Genomic DNA, 27,670 nt, shown 5'->3' on the forward strand with positions numbered 1-27,670 from the left:
AGCACTTTTTATTACAAATTTGCTTGTGGCAAATCTGTGAGCACCAACCACAGATGTTACCGCTGGCTCCATGGTGTGTGTGTATACGTACGTGTGTGTTTTCATGGACAATGTGGGTTGAGAAGAATAGTAAATTGCTTCACCTACCAAAAATATGGCATGGAGTTTAAATGGACACTGCTTCGGGCAGCCTCAAAATACACTAAGAGCAAGATGCTGGCACACAGCAGGGGACCTCATACAGCGTTGTACTGATTGGAGAATGTTCCATGGCAGCAGCAGTGGTCCGATTTGCTGCTTCTGCGTCACTCCACAAAATATAATCCCCCATTCTGACTAATAGATAAGCTTTCATAGACATATATAAATATACACACACAGTATGCAGTCGTGGGACTAAAACCACCACACACCAGCACCTGGAAGAGGAGGGGGGTAAGCGCTGCTAGTCCCCTCCCCCCTCCATAGAGAAACATGGCACAGGGCGCCATATTCCAGGGAAAGATGGGACATGTCCTATCTTTTCCCCAGGTACGGAGTAGTGCGGTGTGGAATTAATGAAGTTTTAGATGAATTAATAAAGACAGAAGTTTTAAGTGACAGTGCCAAAATTCCATTTTCCATGGAACCCCGGCTAACTTTAATGGATAGGAATAAGTCACAGATTTTTATACAAATCTGTAATGTGCCTAGATGATTTGTTATTAATCACATATTGTTCATTTTTAAGGTGGTATACTCAAGCAATATGCCATCATTGCATAAAGGAGAACCTGTCATCAAGAACAGGCACAATAAACCTTATTCACCTGCCCCCACCCCTCACTGTACCTTTGTTGAAAAGTGCAGTGCAGGGCATCCCACCAGTAAAATCTTTCCCCAAACTTTTTATGCCATTGTCTAGGCTGGTGCTGCTCACAGCCACTTTGTTCCACCCATCATGGGGTGCATGAAATGGTGAGGAGACCTGCAGTTTCCACACAGTGCTCAATGTTAAAAACACCACCCAGTGAGAGGGACAGGAAGAGGATTTATTTTCTGGAGATTTGAAGAGGCACAGAGCTGTCACAGAGGCAGGTTCACTGGCAGCCCAGGAGGAAGTGTGACTCTTCTCTTCAGAGGTTGACTCAAGACTACTCATTTGCATATCCAAAAAATGGCTGTAACTAATGTACAGTGCCTCAGTGGTAGATCATTTTAGTTGATATGGGGAGGACTTTTAACCCTTTGCCAGCAGGTATTACTGGTGTTGTGGATACAATTCTGGTGACAGATCTTTTTTAAATGGATAGATCTCTCGTAAATTCTAAACAGAACACAAAGAAAACAAGTTTTGTAAAAAGGTCTGTTCTTTTTCACATAAAAATGTGGAACATACAAAGATTTTTTTATACATTATATGTATAAATAAGGCATTGTCCATGGTGGATGTTGAGCATGCCTCACAGTTGTCTTCAATTCAACCAGATACAATAAGGCGATTCACTGGCGCAATAAACCATTTTCCAAAGCAGAAATCAGATGCCTGGTTCTACATTAGTGTGTTAGTGTAATCCCACAAGCTATAGTGGAACTCCACAGCCCCACGCTCACATTCAATTAAAGCCCAATAATAACTTTCTGGTGTCAGTACCACTGGTACCAGTCAGTCACTGAACAAAAAGAAAAAAATACTGCTCCTAAGGACGGCTCACATTCCATTGTAAGCAGGACCACCACCACCTTCTGGCACAACCCAATTGATATTCTGACTGGGGTCTTTAATATCACAGGTCTTGCAGTGCACACAGTTCTGAGCATTGATTTGTAACCGAGACCCTTCACCCGATTCCAGAGGAACATACTCATAAACACCTGAAAAAGAGAACAAGAGTCCATTCAGACACATTGGACAGCTAGAAGAAAATGGCAATACAACATCTTTCATCTGCATAATACTAAAGCTTTATTTCAATTAAAACTAAAGGGGGAGGACTTATCATTGTATATACCAGCATACAAGCCGTGACTTAAATACAGTTCCTGGCGCAAAGTCAGAAATTGTAATGAAATCCCCCTGTAGACCACTTGGGCGGGAAAGCACTAGCTATAGGCTGTGCACTTCTACACCTGGCAGGACCTGTGATGGACTCACAAGTATGTGCCCACTTTGATATATATCAAGAGGCTGGAGCAGTGGCGTAACTACAGCAGTAGCAGCTGTAGCGCTCCCGCGCCTGACTCTGCCGCAACTTCACTTTGGGATGCACTACAGAGAGGAGAAGGGAGTGCGCCACCTCTAGCCTCAGGCAGAGGTGGATTATGGTCCCTGCCCGGCCACATACATTGGCACAGGTCCGGCAGTCCGTACGCTCTAATTCCCCGTGAGTTCCTGCAGCCGGCTCATTTCCTCCCTATAGTACTGTTCTCCCTGCCAGTGCTCATACAGCAGCAGCGATGCCCGGGCTGCTCCCTGCTGTACTGTATGGACACTGTGCTGCTGAGCCTCTGGGGCCTTGAGGAAGCAGCAGCCCTAGGGAGACAGCATGCAACACAGGCCGTCCAGAGAACTATGGGCTCCCGGGGAGTGAGGAGCAGAGTGAGCAGCACAAACTATAATCGGAGGAGGCTGCAGAGAGGAAACATCTTCTGGTAAGTATATTTGTGTGTCTGTATCTGTGTGTGTAAATGATGTATGATGTGTATATGCTGTATGTGTATCGGTATCTGTGTGTGTAAATGATGTATGATGTGTATATGCTGTATGTGTATCTGTATAAGTGTGTGTAAATGATGTATGATGTGTATATACTGTATGTGTGTCTGTATCTGTGTGTGTAAATGATGTATAATGTGTATATACTGTATGTGTGTCTGTATCTGTGTATAAATGATGTATGAGGTGTATATACTATATGTGTAAATGATGTATGATGTGAATATGCTGTATGTGTATCTGTGTGTGTAAATGATGTATGATGTGTATTTACTGTATGAGTGTATGTATGTGTGTAAATGATGTATGATGTGTATTAACTGTATGAGTGTATGTATATGTGTGTGTAAATGATGTATTGTGTGTATATACTGTATGTGTGTCTGTATATGCTGTATATATACTATATGCATGATTTCTATGCTACGTGTATGTTTATGCAGTATGTGTGTATATGGTGTGTTTAAACTGTATGTATGTGTATATATAGGGTTTGTATATATTTTATGTATAAGTATATTATGTACATAAATTCTATATGGGGGAGATTTATCACAGTTTCTATGCCAATTTCCTGGCATAGAAGCAGTGACATAATTGTGAATTCTCATGAATATGCCAACTGGCGCCAAATATGTATATATATTTTTTAAGGTGAAGAGGGCCCCATGCAGAAATCTGCTGTGGGGCCCAGCCTCTCCTAGGTACGCCACTGGGCTGGAGCCATGCGTTAAAGGGAACCTGTCACCGCTGTTTGCAAAAATGTAGTTGCAGGTTCCCATAGAGAGCCCCCAGGGGCACCTGTTCTTCACATAAAAAAAATCTCTGCTCAGAAAAGGATAAAATGAACATTAATGAAATTAAATGAAATTAATGAAAAACACACCTCCTTTCCCTACGTCATCTGGCTGCCTTGCACAGTAAGGGTCGGAGGGGTCGTCTACACTGCCAGCCGACTCACTGTGCATGCGTGGCTTCCTACTTGGCAACACTAAGCAAAAAACAAATCCAAGCAGTAAAGCTGCGCAATGAGACGGCCACACTGCGCATGAAAGCCGGATGACGAAGGGAAGGGAAAAAAGGTGTGGATTTCCTACGGAGGTGAGAGGAAGACGCCAGACTCATGCGTATGGACAACGCCCCCTTCGACTCGCTAGATTGTCGGCTTGGTTACCAGACGGAGAATTAATGTTAATTTTATCCTTTTCTAAGCAGAGATTTTTTTAATGTGAAAAAAGTTTATGCTATAGGGCAGTGATGGCGAACCTTTTAGAGACCGAGTGCCCAAACTACAACAAAGACCCGCTTATTTATCGCAAAGTGCCAACACAGAAATTTAATTTGTGATTTATACTCCCTTCTCTGTCACAGTTTTCATTAATACCAGCACCCTGAGGACACCAATAAGCAGAAAATAGGTAGAGCTGTCACTTTAAAATAGCTCTGTGCACAGCAAGTCCTGGGCTGTCTGTGACTGCAGGAAGATACCTGGAGTCATCTCTGGTGATGGCCTGAGTGCCCACAGAAAGGGCTCTGAGTGCCACCTCTGCCACCAGTGCCATAGGTTAGCCACCACTGCTATAGGGGCTCTATGGGAACCTACCCACGATTTAATTTTTGCAAACAGGGGTGACAAGTTCCCTTTAATATATGGCTCAGCCAACATCAAGTGCTGGTGCAGCACTGGATAAGGTTTTGGCCTAGCTGCACATGACAGTGCTCAGTCTGTGGAAATCGCTTTGTGTACTGGTTGGATTGGATGATAAGAGAAGTCCCTTCTGGCTAAACAGCAGTGCCCGCGTTAAATGCAAGTTAGTGCACTGCAAACATTCAGCTAATTTGGAGAGAAAAACAAAATGTCTTAACTAGCAATTGAATATACATAAATTAGACATAAATGATACATGGTGGTATCACATGATTGTTGCAGAAACTAACTATCATCAGTGAACCCCAATGATGTTCTATCAAATCCTGTTAAGCAAGTTAGGTTTTAATGTCAGTTTTGCCTCCAATTTCCATCAGTTTTTCAGAAGCATCAAAAAAACTGATGAATACAGCAAATACTGTCAAAGATGGACAGCACTTGGATGAAATGAGGAAACGCTGAACTGATGTAGATAGAGCTATTCTGTTTACTGTAACTGCGTTCAGTCAGTTAAAGATCAGCGCTAAATCAACTCCCAAATAAATCAAAGGGGCAAGATGAACCAACTCATAATGGTTGCTTAATATACATGGACTTTTTTGCAATAGTCATGGGGTTGCATAAAGATGAGCGGTTATGTATGCTGTATGCAGCAAGTTGTGCCTAAATAAACATCTCTTCCCTAGTAAGAGTCAATAGTAGACTACATAAAATTGATAGCAAGACACAACATTATATTTTAAACCCTACACTGAAAAAAACATCTGTTATGTATTATCACAGCCAAAGACACTCAATGAAGAATACTTATGTAGATAAATCATGTCACAGTCTATGATAAGACACATTACAATAACAGGAATTGCCCTCAATCTTTTATCAGATTATATTTTATATCTATGAAGTTGCCTTCTGTTCATATGTTTAAGGGCTATGTACCAGAAGCTTTAGGTCTGATGGACCATGGTGTGAGGTTTCTAGATGAGTCACTTACCTGCAGGACAGAATCTCTGCTCTGGGCCATCGTATAGAGCAAGGTTCCTGTTGACTGGTATACTGTCATCGCGCAAGGTCAGATGCGCTGGCTGGTCATGATCATGGTTAGTACCACTTAGAGCCACTGATGAGAGCAGGTCAAAACTAATCTTGCCATCAGGTTTAGGGTATTCAATGGGCGTACAGTCCTTTGCTGGTTTTAGCTGGTTACTATCCAAACCTAAATGGGAAAAAAAATGAAACGTTCTGGAAAGTGCATTCTGAGGAACAATACAACAAAATATAGTGAAAGGGATCCAGCAATTTGCCAAAATCATACGACTGGAGAAATTTTTGCAAGCAGGTGTCAATGGAGAGGTCTGACATACATCAATCCCCTGATAAGCTCAGCAGTCGCAGCCCAGGCTAGACAACAGTGTACAAAAGCCAGCGGCCAATAGCACCAATGGCTAAGCTTCGCCCCCGTATCCAGAATATGGGGAAATGGTCTGTACACCATGCTTTTTTTCAGGTGCTGAGTGACAGGTTTCAGTCTCTAATAGGTGGCAAAGAATTAGGGCTTTAGAAGTCCTGTAAGATTCTGTTGTGGTGGCCACAGCCTCCTTACTTTCATTCATTTATATTCTTGGGTCTGAATGACCAAATATGACAAATTGACTTCTATTATTTCATAATACTCCAGTATGTTTTGATTGTGTTTTATTTTGTTTATGTAACATATATACTCGAGTATAAGGCACATTTTTCAGCACAATTTTTGTGGTGCTGAGAAAGAAAGAAAAGAAAAGAAAGAGGCAGTCTCCAGGTTACGTACAAGATAGAGTCCGGATGTTTGTTCTTAAGTTAAATTTGTATGCAAGTCGATACTGTATATTTTTTTTATAATTGTAGATCCAGACAAAAACATTTTTGGCCCCAGTGACAATTGGAGTTTAAACATTTTTTGCTGTAATGGGACCAAGGATTATGAATAAAGCTTCATCACAGACACCTATCTATATATATATATTACTCACCAACAGCGCCCTCTTCTCGTGGCATGTGCATGCTCTCTGCCCACATGCACACGCGGCGTGACGTCATCAGGCGACGAGATGCCGCCTCATGATGTGTGCGTGGCGTGCAGGAAGAGAGCATTGACATGCCTCTCCCCACACTGGCGGAACAGAGCTGAGAAGGTGACATTCTCTTAAAAAGAGTAGTTGCTGCATTTTTCACCTTAGGCTTATACTCGAGTCAATACTTTTTCCCAGTTTGTGGCAAAATTATGTACCTCAGCTTATACTCGAGTATATACAGTATCCCAAGATCTAATAAGCGCTGCAGAATATGATGGCCCGGTATAAAGATTTATTTATTTTTAACAAATATACAGAGGAGCTGCAAATATACTAAAGATGTTTGTCATGAAGGGGTTGAATAACTAAATTATAGGGACTTTGTGACCAGATTTCTCCCCATTAAACTACTAGCATTCTCAGACAGGGCATGAAAGAAGCATTGCTTCTTTTATGTCAAATTTTGCCCCTTCAAAAAAACCTTCAAAGTCATATGTAAATGAGTCATGTATTATTTAAAAACATAAGCATGGTACTAGCTAGTATAGAACTCAAAGAAATGGGCTACTGGAGTCATACCTCCCCTCCCATTTCTAACCATGACTGAAGGCAGAAAGTAACCTTTCGCAGGCAATCCTTGACTCTTTTCTTCTAATTTTGTAAGAAATTCTTACAAGTGAAATTTTACATAAAAGAGGTAATTCTGAAAAAAAAAGGACATTTTATACCTTACTTGAGGGAGCTGTAGCTAAGTGATGCAAAAGCTGGTGATAGTGTCCTTTTAAAAGTAGCATTTTGGGAGATAATTAGATAAGTTGCACTGAGCTAATGGAATTGTTTTTGGACTTTGAGGTATCCTCAGGGTCATTGCTCTATTGGAAGATCCAATGAAGCTCAGTGAAGAAAATTGGCAGTGAAAAAAACAGATGGAATTGGATTTTATCAATGGGCAACTTCACTTCTTTTCATTAGGATCAATGCTGCAGTTGCCAATAAAATGAATCATGTGTTATATGTCAACCCAGTTTGAGGTTTGGACTAGTCAGAGCTTCAAACATTCAGAATTGAAAATAATTTGATACTTGTGTGAGCCTTACCTGAAAAATCTGTAATATTGAATGGGATTAGTAGGTTTATATGTGAAATCTTATTCAGATTAATTCAGTATGGTTGATATGTTGGTAAATACAGTAGTAAATAGTAACATACAGTTACCTTTATGCTTTAATGTCCAAGGCTCCATTCCCCTAAGAATCCAGTAGAAAATACCAGTGTATAATATGCCGCCATAAAATCCCAGGGGTCCATGACAGGAAGGTCTTATGTTCCTCACACTATACAGCTCTTTCCAAACCCAAGATTTTTGTAAGTTTTCTTCATATTCTGGAACATGAAGACCTAGAAACCCAGAAGAGAGAGAAATAAATTGATATGGTGTGTTCAAAACGGTTCTGAAAGCTGAATGATCTGTAGAAAATTGATGATGTGACATATATGATGTCCTAAATACCTTGAGTACTTGACTGGAGGTTTTCATCAGTAAGCTGCTTGAAGATGGATTCTGCTGCCAGCATACCACTTTTCATGGCTGTGTGAGTCCCTTTAATCTTGGGCACGTTCATAAAGCCAGGGCTGCATCCAACCAAAACACCTCCAGGGAACGTGAGCTTTGGCAGGGACTGGGAACAAAGAAATTCCAGATGCTAAACAGTGATAATGTCTCAATATCAAAAGCTATTTTGATTCCAAATCTTTTAGATGCACAAATGTGGATTTTAAGTGTGCTCTAATACATAATGTGATACAGTAGAGCAGTATGTGAAAATACAAGAAAATAGGTTAGCTATACCTGGAAACCACCTTCATTAAGAGCACGGGCTCCATAAGCAATTCGGGATCCACCTTCCAGAGTAGGGGACACACTGGGGTGATGTTTCCATCTCTGAAACTCTCTGAATGGGTTCAGGTATGGGTTTTGATAATCTAAACCAACCTGCAATAAAACAACAAGCCATTATGTAAATGTCATATTTATGGATGGGAGCCTTACACAGCGGTGGCAAATGGTGACAAATAAATATCTACGGTGTTCCATAGTATATAACTTTAAAACATTGTTCTTCAGCCTGTTGCCCCCGAGTGAGTTTGCTCAGACAAACTCGCACTGCGCTTTTGTGGGATTTACTGGACCAAACTAAAAATCACAGAACGGAACCGACATGAGCAGAAGTTCAGGAATTTCTGGTCAGGTAATCCCACAAACGTACAGAACCAATTTGGCAGACCAACAAGCTTTAAACTTACCACAAAACCAAGAGCTATAAGTGGTTCTCCCTCATTCAAGTGATAAAGGAATGATCCACCATAGGTATGTCTGTCCAAAGGCCAACCCACAGTGTGTTCTACAAGCCCCGGCTTCCACTTTTTCTCATCAATAAGCCATAGCTGAGTAGAAAAAAGGAAAAAAAAAAAGAAGTGTCAGTTCATCAAGCTATCTGCAATAACCAAACCAATAATACAATACTAAGATATGAGCTATGAACATAAGCAACGGTTTCAAGTGGTTCAATATCTTTTACAACTACAATTGTTTTGTTCCCAGAGGTACATAACAGCAGAAGATAATAAAATTTTCCTAGCTCAAATTCTATCAGAATTTCAATGATGACTACACTTTCCTATAGCAGACAGATAAAAATGGAGAGACCCCACGTCTTTACCTCCTTGAGCCCAATTGCATAGGTCTGTGATTGGCAGTTCTCTCTAAGATTGAATGTCTTGTACAACTGTTTGGCAAGATGCCCATGGCAGCCCTCTCCAAAGATGGTCACTTTGGCATGCAGTTCCAGGCCTCGCTCAAATGTGGACTACAGGAACGAAGCAAAAGTAGAATGTCATTGCTTTGTACTGAAAGACAGAATACGGTCATACAATAATATTCACAAAACATTACATGCCTGCATAGTTATATAAGAAAACAAAACAAGAGAAAGTTATTTCTGTGATATACGTTTTTCCACATTACCTTTGGAGAGCCATCTTTGTGAATGCCAACATCATTAGTGGCTATTCCTTTAACACTGCCATCTTCATGAAAAAGTACCTGAAAACATAAAATTGACGGAGTAAATCCATCTATAGACTTGGACGTTATAAGGCGGCAACTACAACAGATGCTACTACAAGAAGCAAAATACAGAAGGTAAAATTAACAAGCAACTTACCTCCGCTGCTGCATATCCAGGGTAAATTTCCACGCCAAGAGCCTCTGCCTGCTCACCAAGCCAGCTGACTAGGTGTCCAAGCCTTACTATATAGTTGCCATGATTATTCATAGGAAGTCCTAAATACACATAAATAATAAGTAAATTAGTTTCTGCAGTAAGCATATGTAATATCAATAAAGTAACACTCACTGTTAGATATGTGACATTTATATAGGAACAATAAATGTTATTCATATATACAATAAATAAAAACACTACTTTCCATTTCATTCTTTATGCACTGCCAAGAGCAGCTGATCTGTGTCACATGCTAAGCAATTTTATGAACACTTCTAGCCTTGAAAATCCCTTTAATATTAATTTCTAACAACGTGAGACAAAAAAAGCACATACTTTACAGTAAGAATGGAAGCTGAGATAGAACAAATATGACTAAAGCTACTCTGCACTATTAGACCCTATCAAGGGATGTTGGAGTCATTTACAGCCACACCTGAACTTTGCTTAAAAATGAAAACCAAAGTGACCTATGTGGACTTTGTTCAGCCATAGATTTTCACAGCCCTGCCTACAGCGGTGGGCCAGACGTCATGAAATATTTACTCCAGAGTCCACAGGGACGGTTACTAACACACGTACACTTTGTAACACACTTACCAGGGATTATGGGCACCGGTATTCTATATTTTTCCGTCAGGATTCCAAACTTATCGCCAGTCACCTTTGTGTGCAGTGGGGCCTGTGAGATCAAAATTGTGTGCAATGTATTTGGCAAAATAAAGAAATATCAGCCTGAGAGTCCATCTTATTGTGGGGTATTTTAAAGACATATGGTAAAATAATGTTATGAAGGATTTAAAAAAGACAAACAAAAACACACAATTGCTGAAAGGCTGGTAATGAGCTAGAATTCAGAAAAAAGTGATGTAACTTTACATTTAAATTATTAACACAACATGGTTGGCATCTGTTACGTTTCAGTGTCTTAATGGTTATAATTCTAAATGTAAGCAAAAATTCAGATCCGGAGCGTAAAATTATTATTATATCTGACTTATACTTGGGTATATATATAAAAATATTACAACTCAACTCCCGCTTCCTCCTCTCACCCTGTGTGTCTTATCCACCCCATGCTCTGCATGTACGCACGCGCGGTGTGACATCATGTGACACACCACGTCATAGTTTGTGCATGAGGGCAGTGAGCAGAGACTTGCATCTGCCGGCACTGCCCGGAAGACGGAAGATGTGGTGACAAGATGACCGGGTGATCGCTGGAGGAGAGTACCAAGTTTACCATCTTATCATAAAAGGGTGTACTGCTGGACCTTTTTTGTAAAGGGGGCATAATTATTAGAAATATTATATAGGGAAAATAAATACATTCTATTTACCATGCTATTTATATCTCCTGGCTTGATACAATTTATCATCTTTTTAATCTTCATCTAAGTCCTCCGTGGATGTTCTGGACACATTGCATTATTTTCTGTTTATTTGCTGGCATAAGCACACCACATATGTACCTACCCCTCGCTCCTTCCAGTCAGGGAATAGTTCCTCCAGGGCTCTTGGCTCCAGACAGGCCCCAGAAAGGATGTGAGCCCCGATTTGGGATGCCTTTTCCACCAAGCAAACCCGCAGCTCCTTACCACTCTCTGCCGCAAGCTGCTTTAACCGTATGGCTGCCGAGAGACCTGCAGGACCACCACCAACTACCACCACATCAGCTTCTTCTGCAAACCTCTCCATGCTGACACCTAAGGTGAAATGTAAAGTGTCTCTAGATAATCAAAGAAGGTTAGGTGTCTAAATTTAATAAACTATGTATATAAAGTGGAACATGCAATACATGGAATACATACCTTAGTAATTAGACCTTAGTAATTATTACCTACAAATACAAGGCCACATACAAGACTACACAGTGCTTAGTGTGAGAGTCCAAAGAATTATACATAAATGATATAGTCAGCACCAAGTTAGTAATACGGACATACAAATATATTACACATGAGATGCAGATGTGCATTACATAGGCACATTTCAATAATAGGAATTTACAATTTTAGGCCTTGTGTACACATATGTGTGCATATCACAGGCTCCGAACAACACATCTGTGCGTCATTGGCATATGCCGATGACAGCAATAAAGAAGGAACGAATAAACCCTTTAGGAACTAATAAATCCATGGGCTATCTGTTGGATCAACACACAGACAAAAACATTTGTGGAACCTTTATGATGACTTGTACAATGTTTTTGGGATACAAGCCCTGAAATAAACAGAATTACTTGCAAACCACGATTATTTTTTTTTTTTATTATTCCCACCCTCTAAGCCACCTCAAAGCCAAGTGAGCGTATGGGGGCTTACAGGGGGGGGTGGAAGACTTTCATAAGTGAAAGTTTGCAGTCTATGGTGAAATTAGAAGCCAGCCAGGGCCTGGTACAGAATTGTATTCACACGCAACGACCCCACTGTGTGATGTATCTGGTAATGCGGCAGGGATTTTATCATACACCAGTGAATGTGTGCTGGCGTATGATAAATGTCCCCCATTGTTTGTGTGAATGAGACCTTACTCTAGTATAACTACAGTCAATACCTTCCCATCTGTTGTCCTTGTCACGGGGGTGGATGGTATAATGTGTGGTGATCCGTGGTACAGAGGAGGATGACCATCTTCTGGAGCAGAAGGCTGGTACGTACGTCTGCAGTGGTTTCAGGTAATGTAAGCATTGTTGTGCTGTTGTAGGAAAAAAAAACATGTCATTTTGAAACAGAACATTGTTAATCCCTAGTGTGGACACCAGGGCTACAGTCATTTGTTTTATTTAATTGCAGCAGCTATAATAGTTTATTCGATATAACTGTATGGGGCTTTGTTTCTTTTAGGAAAGCTGCACTTCATGTAGGCAGCATTCTTGTGTACATACATATTATTAAGCAAGTATATATACACGTTATATATGCACAAATTAGCATCTCATTTTATTAGATAGACTTTAAAAAGAGTGAAAATGCTATGTCTAATACTTTATGTCTTGTGGCTTCTATTTAAAGCTAACCAATCATCAGAAATTGGCCAAATAAACCACTACCAGTATGTTATCAAGCAGCTGAACAGCTTCTAGATCATGTTTCTTTCATGTTATGGTGTGGTGGCATCATCCAGAAAATCAACTTAAGGCTACATTCACACTGCCGCATGGGGGACATATATACGGCCGATATACATCCCCCATAGACGGCAATGGGCGCACGGCGCCTACAGCACCGTACCGCTCCATACCCCGGGAAAAGATAGGACATGTCCTATCTTTTCCCGTATTATGGCGCCGTGGGCCATACATCCCTATTGAGAGGGGTGGGGGTGAGCACACTGCCTTAGGCACAGAGTTTAACACTGAAGTCAAGCTTTTCCTGCCTCCAAATGCACCATTCACTGTAACTGGGTATGGCTCATGAAGAGTTCATTTGTCATTTACTTTCTGGTAATCCATCTAGAGATCTATTGTAACAGAATAGCATAAGAATTGTTCTAAAAAGCATTTCAACTGTCTAGAACAGTGGTGGCGAACCTATGGCACTGGTGCCAGAGGCGGCACTCAGAGCTCTTTCTGTGGGCACCCGGGCCATCGCCCCAGAACAACAGACAGGACTCAAAGAATCTTCCTGAAGTTCTAAGCAACTTAAAAGATGCGGCTTTCAGTCATATATTCATACTTACTTCGCTACTTGGGACTGTAGAAAGAGGGAGAATTAGACAGGGCCAAATTATTTTTGGAGGATCCCCTGCTGGTACCACGATTCTCTGTGTACAGAGGGACACTGGAAAGAAGCTAAGATGAGCAAATTTTCCATCTTTCTACTGTGTTGCTGTCCTCAGGAGGTCAATGTGATTAGGGTTAGTTGTTGAAGAACAGTAAGCAATAAGTTACTGCTTTAATTTTTGGTTGGCACCTCGCTATATATAAGGGGGGGTTTGGGTTGCTTTTTGGGCACTCGGCTGCTAAAAGGTTCGCCATCACTGGTCTAGAATGACAATTGTTGTCTATAAAAAAAAAAAAAAAACTGGAAAATTATCCCATCACTGAAAGATTGTAGGATTTTCGAGTCAGAATCAGAGACCGTGTACTTGTATGGCTGCCCTTAGTGACGTCATCTACACTTACATCTGTTCTAAAGTTCAGCCTTTGACACTAATGAAAAGAAACCAGGCACCAAACCAGTGACTACAATTTAATTTAATCATGCATCATAAGGACAATGAGAAGAGAAGTCATGTTAGACAGTGGACTCAAAACCACTCCAAAAGCTCCATTGCAGAATCCATAAAAACAGACCTTATAAGATCTGTGGAGCCCCTTTGCATTGTTCCACTGTGAACACAACCATAAAGTAGAAGTCACTCTAATCAATCTCATATGTAAATACAGAGGGCAAGTCCTTTCCTACCAATGTCCTTCAGAAAAGGTAATCAGTAGGTGACCGCTGAAACACAAGGATTCTTCATGGAGGATTTTTTTACTGCCTTCTCTAAAATAACGACAATGTCTGTAAGCTGTAGATAATTTTGGAATCCAATATATTTAAGATGTTTCCCAGCATAAAAGCACTTTCCTAAAAAAGGAACTTTAAATTTGTGTTGGCATTTTAACTATATTTTGTTAAAGGAAGCTCTGGTGACACAAAAGTTATTTTCACATTTGCATTTAGTTTTCCACTACATAACTGCATATATTCTTGTCTTCAGATTCATCACAGTGGAGCCCAAACAGCGTCTTGTATTGTGGAAATTCAAGACACCAGGCGCTGATTGCCAACCCAGTCTGCTTTGAGTCTGTTACAAAAAGGAATCAAAGCGCTAAGGCCAGCGCCACACAGGGCGCTTTGTCTGCGCTTGCAAATGCAAACGCAGACAAAGTCGCGCCCACCGGGGCGGGCCTCGGCCCGATCGCATCGGCGTTTCTATGGAAACGCCTGCGATCGGGTACGAGCCGCCGGTGTTTCACGTTAAATTAACGCAAAACACCGGCGGCTTGTTCCCGGCAGGTTCCCCCATGGCGTTTTTGTTGTGTTTTAAATGCATCCAAAACGCAAGTGGGAAGGGGTTAGGCCGACGTCTGTATTCTATCTTTTCTATGGCAATAGATCAGTGAAAAATGCATTTGCACTTACTAGCATGTGAGGCGTTTTCTTGATGTGCCCCCAAACACTTGTGCTGTATAGGGCATTCTGCACGCATGTGACAAAAGTAGAGCATGATGAGAGTTTCAGGTCTTACATATGTGTATGCATGAAAAAATCCCTCAGCAAAGAGCAGTATTAGGTGTGTGCACAGATGATGGAAATACCCCTTTAAGACAAAGGGCACTTAAGGACATGCTGTGGATGGGGTTTAGGTGTCAGTTTGCTTGTTTCTGTATTGCAGGATGCACAGTTGTGCAACTACTACTCCCATGATACAGACACATATATACATCTACTAGGTGAGGCCCACAGCCAGGATAAGCATTCCGGTACCGCAGAGTGTGTACAGTGTGACTGCACGTGCATGTTATGTGTTGTGACCTTTCCCCTACATCTCCAGCGTGGCCGCTAGGGGCAGTACTGAGCAGCAGCAATGTTATATATGAGACAGGACTACAAGGACAACTCCTGTGTAGTGATATCCCAGTCCTAGTCTACGGCACTGACCCCTGCACTCAGGTCACCGGTGCTGACAAATGGCCCCCCGCACACATGCATTACAGAGGGTCACAAGCATGACACTTCACGTCCCAGCATGCCAGGCAGAGGGTGAGGTTGCATGCTGGGAGTTGTAGTGCTTCAGCCCCTGCAGTTTTATGCAATGACAGCTGCTAAGAAGGAAACAACACATCAATCACCCGCTTACCTTGTATTGTACACTTGCAGACGGATAACATCGTGATGACTATCCTGGGGCTGCGGCTCCCAGTTTACTCTCTGGTCTGAACTGCGTACTACAGCTCAGTCCACAAAATCACGAACTACGCCTGCGCAAACAGAGCGCAAAGGCCGCCGGGAAATGTAGTGCAAGTCTTGTCATTCAGTAACAGCAGAGACGTAGATCACAGCTGTAATGATTATACATAGCGCCCTCTACCGCTAGTCTATGAGAAAGCAAACAAACCAGCGTCTGTCACTTTATTTGTCATCCGAACATTCCGTTTGAATAAAGTTAGTTCAGAAAAGAAAAAAAAAACTGTACGGTGAGAAAACGTCTTCTATTGGTGAGAAAAATTCTTCTCTGTGATTGGCTGTGGCAGGACACCTGGCTCTGCTCCGCGCCTGTTTTGAAGTCCGCGACATCGGTGTCATATTCATAGGTTCCGGGCCATGGCACAGCCGGTGCAGAGCGACCCGCAGGAGATGCTGGAAGAGGTGGAGCTGCAGATAGATGATGTAAGGAGGATTGTCACTACATTCCCTAACGCTCAGGGACCTCACCAGTCATGGGGTGTAGCGGCTCCACAGGAGATATGTCCCATTACAGGCAGTCCCCGGGTTACTTACAAGATAGGTTCTGTAGATTTGTTCTTAAGTTGAATTTGTAGGCAAGTCGGAACCATTTACTTTATAATTGTAACCCCAGCCAAATGTTTTTTGGTCTCTGTGACAATTGGATTTTAAAAGTGTTGGATTGTCTTCAGAAACAGGATTAGCAATAAAGTTTAATTGCAGACACCTGTGATAACTGTTATAGCTGATTATTGTAGCCTAGGGCTAAAGTACAGTAAATGACCAATTACCAGAGGTCCGTTTGTAACTAGGATTCGTCTGTAAGTCGGGTGTTCTTAAGTAGGGGACTGCCTGTACTGGGAAGGGCCTATGCGCACCTTAGTGGTGAGGTCCAGAACAGTTATACTATTCAGCAACCTCATAGGGAATTGGTGATTCCCCCATAACTCCTAGAGAAATGACTATTTCCCATAATGCAGAAGGACCGCATTGCAGCATTATATAGACCTCAGCTACACATACTGTCTGCAGTCTATTATACTGGTGTACAATGTAGCAGACAGGATTCTTCTTGGTCAGTTCACATTCCTTCGGGTCCTTTAGCTTTTCTATTATTTATTTATTTATTTTTTTGTTGCTCTAGCAGCTTTCTTTTATACTTGTGATATCTCCGTAATTAGTTGTTTCATTATTAAGTCTTGCCTTTTTTTGTTTGGTCTTATGCACATGGACGTGTTCTGGATGGCACGTATGGTCTGTGTGTAGGCCCGACATGGCCTTGTTTGTGTAGTTTACTATGATGCCCTTTTGCTCCCTGGCATCTGTGGGGTTACTGTATTCCACTCATACTACTGAATGGGCCCACCGTACATCCCAACCTGCACATGCTTTGTGTATAAAGCATAAGTACAGCAGCTAATAGTCATTTATTACAAGGTCCTCCTCCTGGAGTCAGTGGGGGGAACTTATCATGCCTTGTGTTTTCTGGCGTGCGTGGTGCAAGGATAGTTCCTCTTACCCCCAAGTCCAGGACAGCAATCGGTGCTGACGACCCTTCCTTGTGGGCCGATAGTTCAAGCCCTTTCCGCTGCCCCGCAAGGCTAACGACACCTAGACTTTAACAAAAGCGGCAACACACTGTTGCGGCCGGGAATTACAACTTCCGGCGGCGCAAAATGATGTGTGGAGTCGCAGGAGCGTGGAGCGATAAGTTTAATAGAATCCATGTTGGGGACGCACTATGATCTGAGGTCTAATGATTCTGAATGCTCGGCGCTCAAGGATAAGCCTATACCGATTGGAGTGGTTACCTTTCATAAAAACTGCGGCATCTTAGAAATTACTATGTATTTTAGAAAATATTTTATTTTAGAAAATACTATATATTTTACAGAGTGTACCTTTGGCCACCTTTGATATTGTGCCTTACCTCACGATTCTGTGTGTCCAAGGCAAGTATGAGACTTGATATTCCTACGGAAGGAGGGTTATGCTCTATATATGGAATTATGCTAACTGTATGCATAATGTATGTAACTGCATGTATATAATATAGCAGCTGTGTATAATCATTGGCAACGCTGACTCGTACATCATGGAGGCTGCTTCAGTGGAACCCCCGACTATACCTCTTGAACCTAAAGAGAAGGAGAAACCTAAGGATCCAAAAGATCAGACTCCAAAGGACACAGGGGAGAGAAAAGTCACCTCCCCTAGATGCAATATGTGCTTTAATAAGTTATCTAATGACTATAAAAAAGCAGTTTGCAAGGACTGTATTGACAACCTGTTAAGGGAGGAGAAATCCTTTTTGATGGACGAAATAAGAACCTTTATTAAAGGTAAAACCTAATGTTCATTAGCTTCTTCCATAGCTAGCCTCATGCCCCAAGAGCCCTAACAAATAAGGCAGAATCAGAAGTGGGTTAGGTCAGATTCATTAGATTTGGTCCCGTCCCGTCAAAATCGGCAATAAAAATGTAGTCAAGATACTTGTTTGTATCAGAGGATCTAGAACCATTACTAAAGGCTATGAGAGACACTCTGGAAATTGAGGACATAGAAGAGCCAAAATCCATTCAGAATGAACTTTTCGGGTTTCTAAAATCATGTCTTCCCCATGAATAAAACTTGTAAAAGATTTCATTCTTGCAGAATGGAGAGAACCGGAAAATATAATATCGCTATCAAGAGAGTTCAAACACTGACTGTCCTTTGATGAGACAAAAACATGGAACTCCTTCCCTAAAGTGATGTCCAAGTTACTAAAATTGCAAAGAAGATGGATCTTCCCTTTAAGGATGCTATTCAGCTTAAGGATCCCATGGACTGTAAGCCAGATAGTTTGCTAAAGAAACGATGAGAATCGGACATGTGGAACTTGAAGTCCAACATTGCACCCTTTTTTCTGGAGCTAGAAAACCATATCAAGGATGGGACACCAAGAGATGTACTTTTAGAATACATCCCCACGCTCAAATCAGCAGCCACCTTTGTTGCAGATGCGTGAAAGAAGGGGCACAAAAAAGTACACAGAATCCTTGGATTCTGACATTGCTGGAAGACGGATACAGGCTAGAACCGACATCACTTCCTCCCCAAAAATTCATTCTTGCCAAGAAACAGCAGAACTTACTCTCCAATTTGTGGTAAGAAATTCAAAAATTTAAGTATGGATGTCATCCCAGTTCCAACAACGCAGGCAGAGGAAGGTCACTATTCTCCGTTCTTTAAGAAAACCCAACGGTTCATTCAGAATGATCTGCAACCTGAGAAACCTAAATCAATATATCCTATACATCAAGTTCAAAATGGCGTCAGTAGGTTCGGCAATCACTAAAATCCATCCAGAAGTATTCATGTGCACAATCGTTTTGAAGGATGCCTTCCAAAAAATTTCTCAGGTTTGTGATTCTCACCCCAGAGGGAAAGATACAGTTTCCAATACAAAGCCCTTCCTTTCGGGATCTCGTTGGCTCCAAGGACCTTTTCCAAAATTGTCATCGAAATAGTGGCCTATTTAAGGACCAAAAGAGTAGTCCTAATACCATACCTGGACGATCACTTGATTGTCGCAAGATCGGAGCAAGAGTTGATCCAACACAGAGACCTTACGATTTCTACTCTCCAACATTTAGGCTGGATCATACATTGGGACGCGCCACTAATTTATGCCTTCCCACCAATTCCCATAATCTCAAAGGTGGTGCAGAAGATTCGAGGGGGAAAAGGCAAAGGGGATCCTAATCGTTCCCTTCTGGCCGGAGAAAATGTGGTTCCCATCACTGATAAAAATGTCCTTAGAAGAACCGTTTCTCCTTCCTCCCTGCTCAGATTTACTGTTTCAAGGACCAGTATTTCATCCGAATCCCCAGGCTCTCCAGTTGTCGGCCTGGATCCTGGGAGGAAGTTGCTAAAAGCCAAAGGACTGTCTCACAAGGTCATATCTACCTTAACCCCTTCCCGACATTTGACGTAATAGTACTGCATTGCGGGAGGTGCGTTCCCGCAAAATGCAGTACTATTACGTCATGCTTCTGGCACCGGCTCCTGAACTGAGCCGGCGCCAGAAGCTGCAGGTGTCAGCTATATATTATAGCCGACACCTGCCTCTAACACCCGCGATCAGAGATTTCTCCGATAGCGGGTGTTAACCCCTGACACGCCGCGGTCGCGCTGACCGTGGCGTGCAAGGGGCATTTGAGAAGATGCTCCGATCGCAGCCCAAGGACTGCTGGTGTCCGGGGCTGCGCTATCCTCCTCCGGCTGCTGTGTTACACTGTGTAATGTGAAGAAGAGCTTGAACAAGTGATCAGTGGATCACTTGTTCAAGCTAACCTGTAAAAGTTAATAAAAAATGTTAAAAACATTACATAAAAATTTTTTTTAATTAAAATAATTAATTAAATAAAGTTAAAGAGAACCCGTCATGCAAAATAACCCCCCTAAACTAAATATATTTTCATAGACTGCCATTAGAGAGCATTGCCTCTATCCCTTCATTGTCCCTCTACATGCCTGTAAACCTAAGCAATGAGGTCCTAAAGCTGTATGCAAATGACCTGTGAAATGTCCAATGAAGCATTAGCATATTCAAGCTGTCCACTCTATTCATGAGTGGGAGGCACAGCCACACCCCCAGTGCATGACTGACAGCCTGTATAATGATGTGAGGCTGTATAATGATGTGTTTCCTGGTGCTGGCGCCCCCTGCAGCCTGTGTGTGCATGTGTGTGTGTGTTTAGGAGAGATACAGCAGCTCCAGGCTGCAGCCATGTTACAGCAGAACATGTCAGATTCATGTGTAGCTGATGTCTGTGTCTCTCACCTGTATATTAGGAGGATGCAGCATGTCAGCAGATGCAGCACTCACACTAGCCATGCTTTACTATACATTACACACAGACATGAGCAGGGGGAGGAGAGGGGAGGGGTAACAGGGGTGACATCACTGCCTCTGACCATGTGACCAGCCTCATTTACATGATAAAAAATAGATGATTTTACAATGGATAATGTATGAAATAACTAGATAAAGGCTGGGATGGGATCCTTGTGAGCTGCTCCAACAGGAAGAGGTGACAGGACAAGTGACACCGACCTGATGACAGGTGTCCTTTAAAGGGCACCTACCACCACAAATCTACCTATAAAGGTAGATTGGGTGGTAGGTGGGTCAATTGGACGTGAGGATAGCCCTTTAAGGGCTAATCCTCACGTCCCTGCACTTTTTTAATAACTTTAATGTGGTATTTATTCAAATTTACTTATGCGGCTACCGGGGCGTGGAGTAGCCGCATATGAGATTACATGAGGCGGCTACTCCACGCCCCGGTAGCCATTTTACCCCTCCTACTCACCCATCTTCGGCGCGCAGCTCCGCGTAGCTGCGCGCCCTCGTCCGGCGATCCTGCCGTCTGCGCATGCGCAGAAGAGCAGGCCCGCGCCTGTTTCGGAGTTGTGACCGCGCAGGCGCGGGCCTGCTCTTCTGCGCATGCGCAGACGGCAGGATCGCCGGACGAGGGCGCGCAGCTACGCGGAGCTGCGCGCCGAAGATGGGTGAGTAGGAGGGGTAAAATGGCTACCGGGGCGTGGAGTAGCCGCCTCATGTAATCTCATATGCGGCTACTCCACGCCCCGGTAGCCGCATAAGTAAATTTGAATAAATACCACATTAAAGTTATTAAAAAAGTGCAGGGACGTGAGGATTAGCCCTTAAAAGGGCTATCCTCACGTCCCATTGATCCACCTACCACCCAATCTACCTTTATAGGTAGATTTGTGGTGGTAGGTTCCCTTTAAAGTCCCCTAAACACAAATATTCCCTATACACATGCAATAAAGTGAAAAAAACCCACAAAATTGCCAAAAAACCCCACATATTTGGTATCGCCGCGTCCGTAACAATCCGTACAATAACTCAGAAATATTATTGAACGCCGTATAAACAAAACCCGAAAAACTTGCCAAAAATGTACATTTTTCATAAAATCTCTACACAAAAATGTTCTAAAAAGTGATCAAAAAAAGTTATGTGCGCAAAAATGGTACCACTGAAAAGAACAACTCAACACGTAAAAAATGAGTCCTAAACCAGCTCTGTCAACCAAAAAATATTAAAGTTACGTCTCCGAAAAGATGGCGATGCAAAAACAAATGAGATTTCCTGTATATTAGTTTTTATCCAGTAAAATTGTAAAAATAAATGAAAAACTATATAAATGAGGTATCACCGTAATCGTAGTGATCTATAGAATAAAGATAATATAATATTTTTAGTGTACGACCCCCAAAAAATACGAAAAGAAAGTAAACCAAAATTGACAATTTTCTTTTTACCCATACATTTAAGAGTTAATAAAATCTCATCAATAAGCTAATAATAAGCAATAAGCCCTTATATGTCCAAATTGCCAAAAAAATAAAGATTGTATAGCCAGTAAAAAGTGACAATGCATAATCTGCTCTGAATGGTGCAGCTTCCCTTCGATGCCCTGGCGTGTGCCCATACAGCAGGTTACCACCACATATGGGGTATTATTATATACGGAAGAGATTGGGTATCAAATTTTGTGTAGCGTTTTGGTATTTTATCCATTGAGAATTTGTACATTTTTTTTGAAAAACACATTAATTTAGCCAAAAAAATTATACTTTCAAAACTGCATCCGGTTTTGTTTTAACCCTTGTAAAACAATTAAAGGGTTAACAAACTTCATAAAAGTTGTTTTATGTACGTTGAGGAGTGTAGTTTCTATAATGGGGTAATTTATGGGGTTTTCTTTTATTTAGGCCTCTCAAAGTGACTTGAAACCTGAGCAGGTCCCTCAATAGCAGGATTTTGCGTTTTTTATGCAAATGTGAAAAATCGCACCTAACGTTCAAAGGCCCATAACATCCTACAAAAATAAGAGGATGCACAAAAAACATGTCCACATAAAGTAGACATTTAGTGAATGTTAGTTATTACGTTTTTTGCGGTTATGACTATGTATGGAAAAAGTAGAACATTTTGAAGTTCGAAAATCAAGAATTTTTCCAAATTTTCACAAAATATCTGATTTTCTCATAAATAAATGCAAAACATACCACCAAAATTTTTCAACTAACATGAAGTACAAAGTGTCACGAGAAAACAATTTTAAAATCACTTGGATATGTTAAAGCGTTCCGAAGTTATAACCACTTGTAGTGACACCTTCCGTGTCAGGAAGGTGAAAAGTGGCTTCAGCGTTAAGGGGTTAAAGGCAAGTCGTAAACCTGTTAGCTATGCTTACTTACTCTGGCATCTGGAAAAGTTTGTGTCATTTTGTGGGCCTGACCAACATTCCCCTTATATTTCCCAGCTGTTAGACTTCCTTCAAGCAGGCTTTGACAAGGGCTTAAAATCCAACAATATTAAGTAGCTTAAGGACCTTTGATGTCACCCAGGTCACATGACATTAGGCCTCACCCCTTCGACTCGCTCCATAGATGCATAGATACCAGGCAAGAGTATAACTCTGACTTTATGTGGATCTGAGGGAAACTACTTTTAGCTAAAAGCAGGGGGTTCTATAGTTACTAGGCCTCTATAGGAACCTGCCACTACCTGTATTTGTGAAAAACGTGGTGAAAGATTCCCCGGCTATCCCTAGTTGGGATTTATCTATTGTCTGAAACTTCCTAACTCGTCCTCCATTTGAGCCTTTAGACTTTGCCTTTAAAAACATCCGGGAACTAACATTAAAATTAACCTTTCTTATTGCTATAACAGCATGCAGGTGCCTGGGAGAAATACAGGCACTTTCCACTAAAGAACCTTACCTGAAGGTGTCTGAAGACAGGGTTACTTTAATGTTTGATAAAAATGTTGTCCCAAAGGTTTCCTCAAGTTTCCATCTGAGCCAAGAAATAAACTTGCCTCTGTTTTGTCAGAATCTGAATTCAACGCATGAAAAGAAATGGCACTCCTTGGACGTCAGGAGAATTCTTCTTTATTACCTGTAAGTGAATGAAAGGTGGCGAAGGGACAGTTGGAGCTCACTCTACTAGGGCTATGGCAGCTTCATGGCCTCAGAAAAGAGGAGCTTCTATGAAAGAGATATGTAGAGAAGCAACGTGGTCTAGTCAGCTCACCTTCATAAAGCACTGTAGGCTAGACATACAAAACACAAAAGAATTAGCCTTTGGTAGAAAAGTGTTACAAGCTGTTGTCCCTCCCTAAATTGTGAATAATTTGTTATGTCTCCAAGTGGGGCCGTCATGGGGGACGCAATGGAAAATAAGAATTATTCTCACTGTTAATTCGGTTTCCATTAGACCACCATGACTGGCCATATATATTCCCACAATATGTACTGTTGCTGTACTATATTACCTGTTATTTGTATGTGATTGAACATGCAATCAATTGGGTTACATCCGCTGCTGTTGTAGTTATTTGGTAGTCACTGGAGTGTAGATGCAGGGGGTGGGGTAATTAACTTCTATGATTCCTGTCCCTACAGAGGTCAAGGGGTTATCCTCCAAGTGGGGTTGTGCTATTTGCACCTGTTTTCCACATATTAGGCTAGGTAATTCCCCATTAGGGAATGTTTTAAAGGAAACCTGTCACCAGGGACCTCATTTTCACTAGAAAGGTTGCAAACACCCAGCACACTGACATTGCAAAGATGCATTTGTCCTTTTTCTGAGCTTACTTAACTTACCAGGCTCCCTGCCAGAATCCTTGTTGTTGTGTTTTTTTTTTTTTATGCATCTAAATCAACGCCCCACTGGGACTTGGCACATGATTCTGGCAGGTAAGTGAAATGCATCATATTGTAATGAGAATGCTTAGAGGCGGCAGAAAGGTATATATACAAAGCAGGTGCAATGGGCTTTTGCAACCTGTCTTTAGAGAAAATGGCGACAGGTTCCTTTTACTAAAGATTCAGAAGCATATGTGAGGCTTTTTTTTTCATTTTTATTATTTCATATAACTTTATTCTATATATTTTTTTTAAAATGTGCCACAATGGCATATTCCCTTGGTAATTAGCAGCTGCTTCTAGCTCTAGGCCTGCTGCAGTCTACTACTGGCTTCAGGTGTATACCTCAGGTGGCGTTGTCTTTGGCATGTGACGTCTGCTGCTGGCCTCAGGTGTTTACTGGAGGTAAATATGAGGCTTCAGCGGCCATTTGCTATCAACATTTCCTGCAGCCTCTGTCTGCAAACAGCAACCAGGAGACTCATGCTTGAACAGAATGCAGGAGAGAAGAAAGTATGGGAAGTTTACTACAGGATAGTAATCTGATTAGTGGGGAACAAAAGCTGCGTCCAGTTCTCGCGAATGAATGGAGATTTAGTTCAAGCATGCATTCTACTTGCCCCATTCGTTACTTTGATAGTTTTGGATATTGACCTCCACAGTTCTGAGTATCTCCGGCACTTGTGTGATCCTCTGACAGTGGTGGTGATAGGTGAGCAATGGGCTTGGCACAGTGTGGCCCACACATAAACAGTCAATGGAGCAGGATTAATGCTTAACCTGCCACTCCATTAATTTGTGAGAGAAATAGTGTTTTTTTACTTGTATGATAATTTATTAGCCGGATCAAGCATTCAGCCCCCACTGATCAGATTGCTCTCCTATGAAGACTGTCTAAGGGCTCACAGACTCGACAGTCAGGGGGACGTATGTACGGCCGCAAGCTTGCGGCCAAACACATGTCCTTCATAGATGGCTATGGCACAACAAGCGCTCACCGTACCAAGACTTGGCCTCTAAAAGATAGAGCCTGCTGTATTGACGGCCATGCCGCTACTATTTTCTCATGTGTGCCCGTCTGGCTACGGCATGGGACGGGGACTCTCTAAGCAGACACATAATTTCTAGTTCTGTGGGGTGACAATGTGGTTAGATTATCGGGGCACAGGTGTTTATACACTTTCATCTGGCTACTGACATTGTACTGACACGTGGAAAGAGAGATGAGTGCATGAGATTACACAGAGGCTGACAGACTTTTACACTGTTACACTTTTAGCTCTGCTACATCTCACAGATATGTGCCTGCCTCCCCCTTGCCCCAGGTCACTTATCTCCTTGTAGTTTGCAGCCTCTCTCTGCTCACGATCTCCTAGCAGGATATGAGAGTCTCTGAGCTCCGTTCAGGGGGTGTGGCTACAGGCACAGAGCAGAGCGTGACAAATCTCATCTGCACGATCTTACACAGAAATCCAAGATGGCGGCCTGACCCAAAGTCAGAAGTTACAGGGTCGTGTCTAGGGAGAACGAGGGGAGACAGGTTGGACTTATATTTGTGAAATGCTGCATTTTTGTTAATAACCATGAATTTTGGCATCCTGAGAAACTTGTCTTCGTAGGAATACCCCTTTGGAGACCTGTCACCACATTTTCACAAATGCATCTAGTGACAGGTTCCCAGAGAAACCTATTAACAAACTGACACCCTTTTTTAACCAAATATTGTTTCCCTTACATCCCCTTAAATCAACTGTTATATATAACTGGCATCATAGGGGGTGTGTCATTCTTGGCCGCTCCCTCCCATCTACTCCCCATGTCTCAAGCCTCTTCTCAGCATGTCATGTGACCAGGGAGATGTCATCTAAGGTCCTTTACCCATTTACGTTTGCATTGCTTACCCCATGTATGTGTCTGATCACATGGCACGATCACAGCATGCTTCCATGGATTTCTACTCCTTCATGGAGGTTGCTGTGATTTCATAGGAGTTATTTATATGTATTACTGAAAATTTCATACTCCTTCTTGGCTAAAAATCCTCCTCAAAAATGTTGAAAGGAGTATTATTACCCTTCTGGAAAAATGTTAGTGCGACCTCTGGCTGTTCCTGATTGTGGCAGTCGGTGTGCAGTTATTTGCTGTTTCTGACTTGAGTACTTTATACCTCTTATTTCTTTTGCAGGCCGCCTTTTCACTGACAAAGCTTCTGGAAGCAACGTCTGCTGTATCATCTCAAGTGGAAGAACTAGCTGCCAAATGGAAAGAAAATGCCCGCTTCCTGAAAGCTTGGAGAGACCTTCTGAAGGAGGGATATCAGGCATTACAACCCAATATTTCACCTTAAATCACTTTGTAGAGGAAGGTCCTTTACAAAAATGCTTTATCAAACAAGAAACTGCGGTTCTTCAGCTACACTATCAATATTTAGCTTATGGACGTTTTTTACATCTGTTTAGCCCAATTCGGAAACTATGTTACTAAGAACAGTGCACTTTTACATTGTACAGTGTTACTTCATCTATGTAGAAGATGCTAATTGTTCTACTTGTAGTATTCACTACAAAGCTTATGGAATAAAACATGCTTTTCTACTTTATTTATTTTAGGATTGCATAGACACAATTTCAGATGGGCATTGGCCCAAATCCACCCCCCCCTTCGCCAAATGGGATCAGTCAACAAATAGCTTGCATCCACCAAAGTGACTTAACATAAATAAGCCTGGATATGGCTCCGAGGGATAGATTTGTTTTCAGAATATGATTGTCGTAAAAATCTCTCTTAAGGTACTAAATGAATAGACAGTTCTTATAGTAAATTCTTTTGGAAGGAAATATTAATATTCTGTAAAATGGGTGTTTCGTGTGGTGTTCCTGCTCAGTAGCTTTTGCTACCTTCAAGGATACTCTAGGTCAGGGGGCCCGTGGACCGTTTTTATCCGGCAGTAGGGCAGGAGCCTCCGTCCGTCCACAAAATAAGATATGTGCAGTGTACAGAAGAATTTTTTTTTCTTCTTTTTAAACTTTAGTCCGGCCCTCCAATGGTCTGAGAGGGTATGTGAACGGCCCCCTATGTAAAAAGTTTGGGGACCCCTGCTCTAAGTTCACAGATTGAACGTGAATACGTGTAGCTGCTAAAACGCACATATGTGCTTGGTCTGTGAAACATGGCCCATATAGTGCCTGCATTTCATGGACCAAACACTGTTCTGAGGACAAGACTCCAAGCATCATCCCTGTACTGCATAGTGAGAATGTGTTTTAACCAAACCTCTGTTGTCCAGAGGTTTCGCAACGGTTCCTTGTATCATGTATT

The 27,670-nt window shown here is 41.9% G+C and overlaps 2 protein-coding genes across 2 annotated transcripts; one reads left to right on the plus strand and one right to left on the minus strand.

The window, feature by feature from the left end:
* Positions 1 to 1,331: 1,331 nt before the first annotated feature.
* On the minus strand, positions 1,332 to 15,694 carry ETFDH (electron transfer flavoprotein dehydrogenase). Its single transcript, XM_072120585.1, has 13 exons — positions 15,535 to 15,694; positions 12,241 to 12,381; positions 11,158 to 11,387; positions 10,282 to 10,363; positions 9,622 to 9,740; positions 9,423 to 9,500; positions 9,118 to 9,264; positions 8,702 to 8,842; positions 8,247 to 8,390; positions 7,908 to 8,076; positions 7,613 to 7,795; positions 5,338 to 5,559; positions 1,332 to 1,854 (listed from the first exon to the last, which is right to left on the minus strand). The coding sequence occupies exons 1-13, from the start codon at positions 15,563 to 15,565 to the stop codon at positions 1,691 to 1,693; spliced, it is 1,851 nt and encodes a 616-aa protein (XP_071976686.1). The 5' UTR covers positions 15,566 to 15,694; the 3' UTR covers positions 1,332 to 1,690.
* Positions 15,695 to 15,890: 196 nt separating this feature from the next.
* C1H4orf46 (chromosome 1 C4orf46 homolog) lies at positions 15,891 to 26,961 on the plus strand. The gene is made up of 2 exons (XM_072120596.1): positions 15,891 to 16,064; positions 26,538 to 26,961. The coding sequence occupies exons 1-2, from the start codon at positions 15,999 to 16,001 to the stop codon at positions 26,697 to 26,699; spliced, it is 228 nt and encodes a 75-aa protein (XP_071976697.1). The 5' UTR covers positions 15,891 to 15,998; the 3' UTR covers positions 26,700 to 26,961.
* The last annotated feature ends 709 nt before the right edge of the window (positions 26,962 to 27,670 follow it).

Source organism: Engystomops pustulosus, chromosome 1 (genome assembly GCF_040894005.1).
Source record: "Engystomops pustulosus chromosome 1, aEngPut4.maternal, whole genome shotgun sequence".
Classification (NCBI taxonomy): Eukaryota; Metazoa; Chordata; class Amphibia; order Anura; family Leptodactylidae; genus Engystomops; species Engystomops pustulosus.

Excerpts from the sequence above, each read along its gene's own strand:
- C1H4orf46 (XM_072120596.1), top strand. The coding sequence starts at position 15,999 with ATGGCACAGCCGGTGCAGAGCGACCCGCAGGAGATGCTGGAAGAGGTG. Across the intron at positions 16,065-26,537 it reads TGGAGCTGCAGATAGATGAT|GCCGCCTTTTCACTGACAAA; the intron begins GTAAGGAGGATT and ends TTTCTTTTGCAG.
- ETFDH (XM_072120585.1), bottom strand. The coding sequence starts at position 15,565 with ATGTTATCCGTCTGCAAGTGTACAATACAAG. Across the intron at positions 11,388-12,240 it reads CAAGGACAACAGATGGGAAG|GTGTCAGCATGGAGAGGTTT; the intron begins GTATTGACTGTA and ends ATTTCACCTTAG. Across the intron at positions 9,741-10,281 it reads ACCGGTGCCCATAATCCCTG|GACTTCCTATGAATAATCAT; the intron begins GTAAGTGTGTTA and ends ATGTGTATTTAG.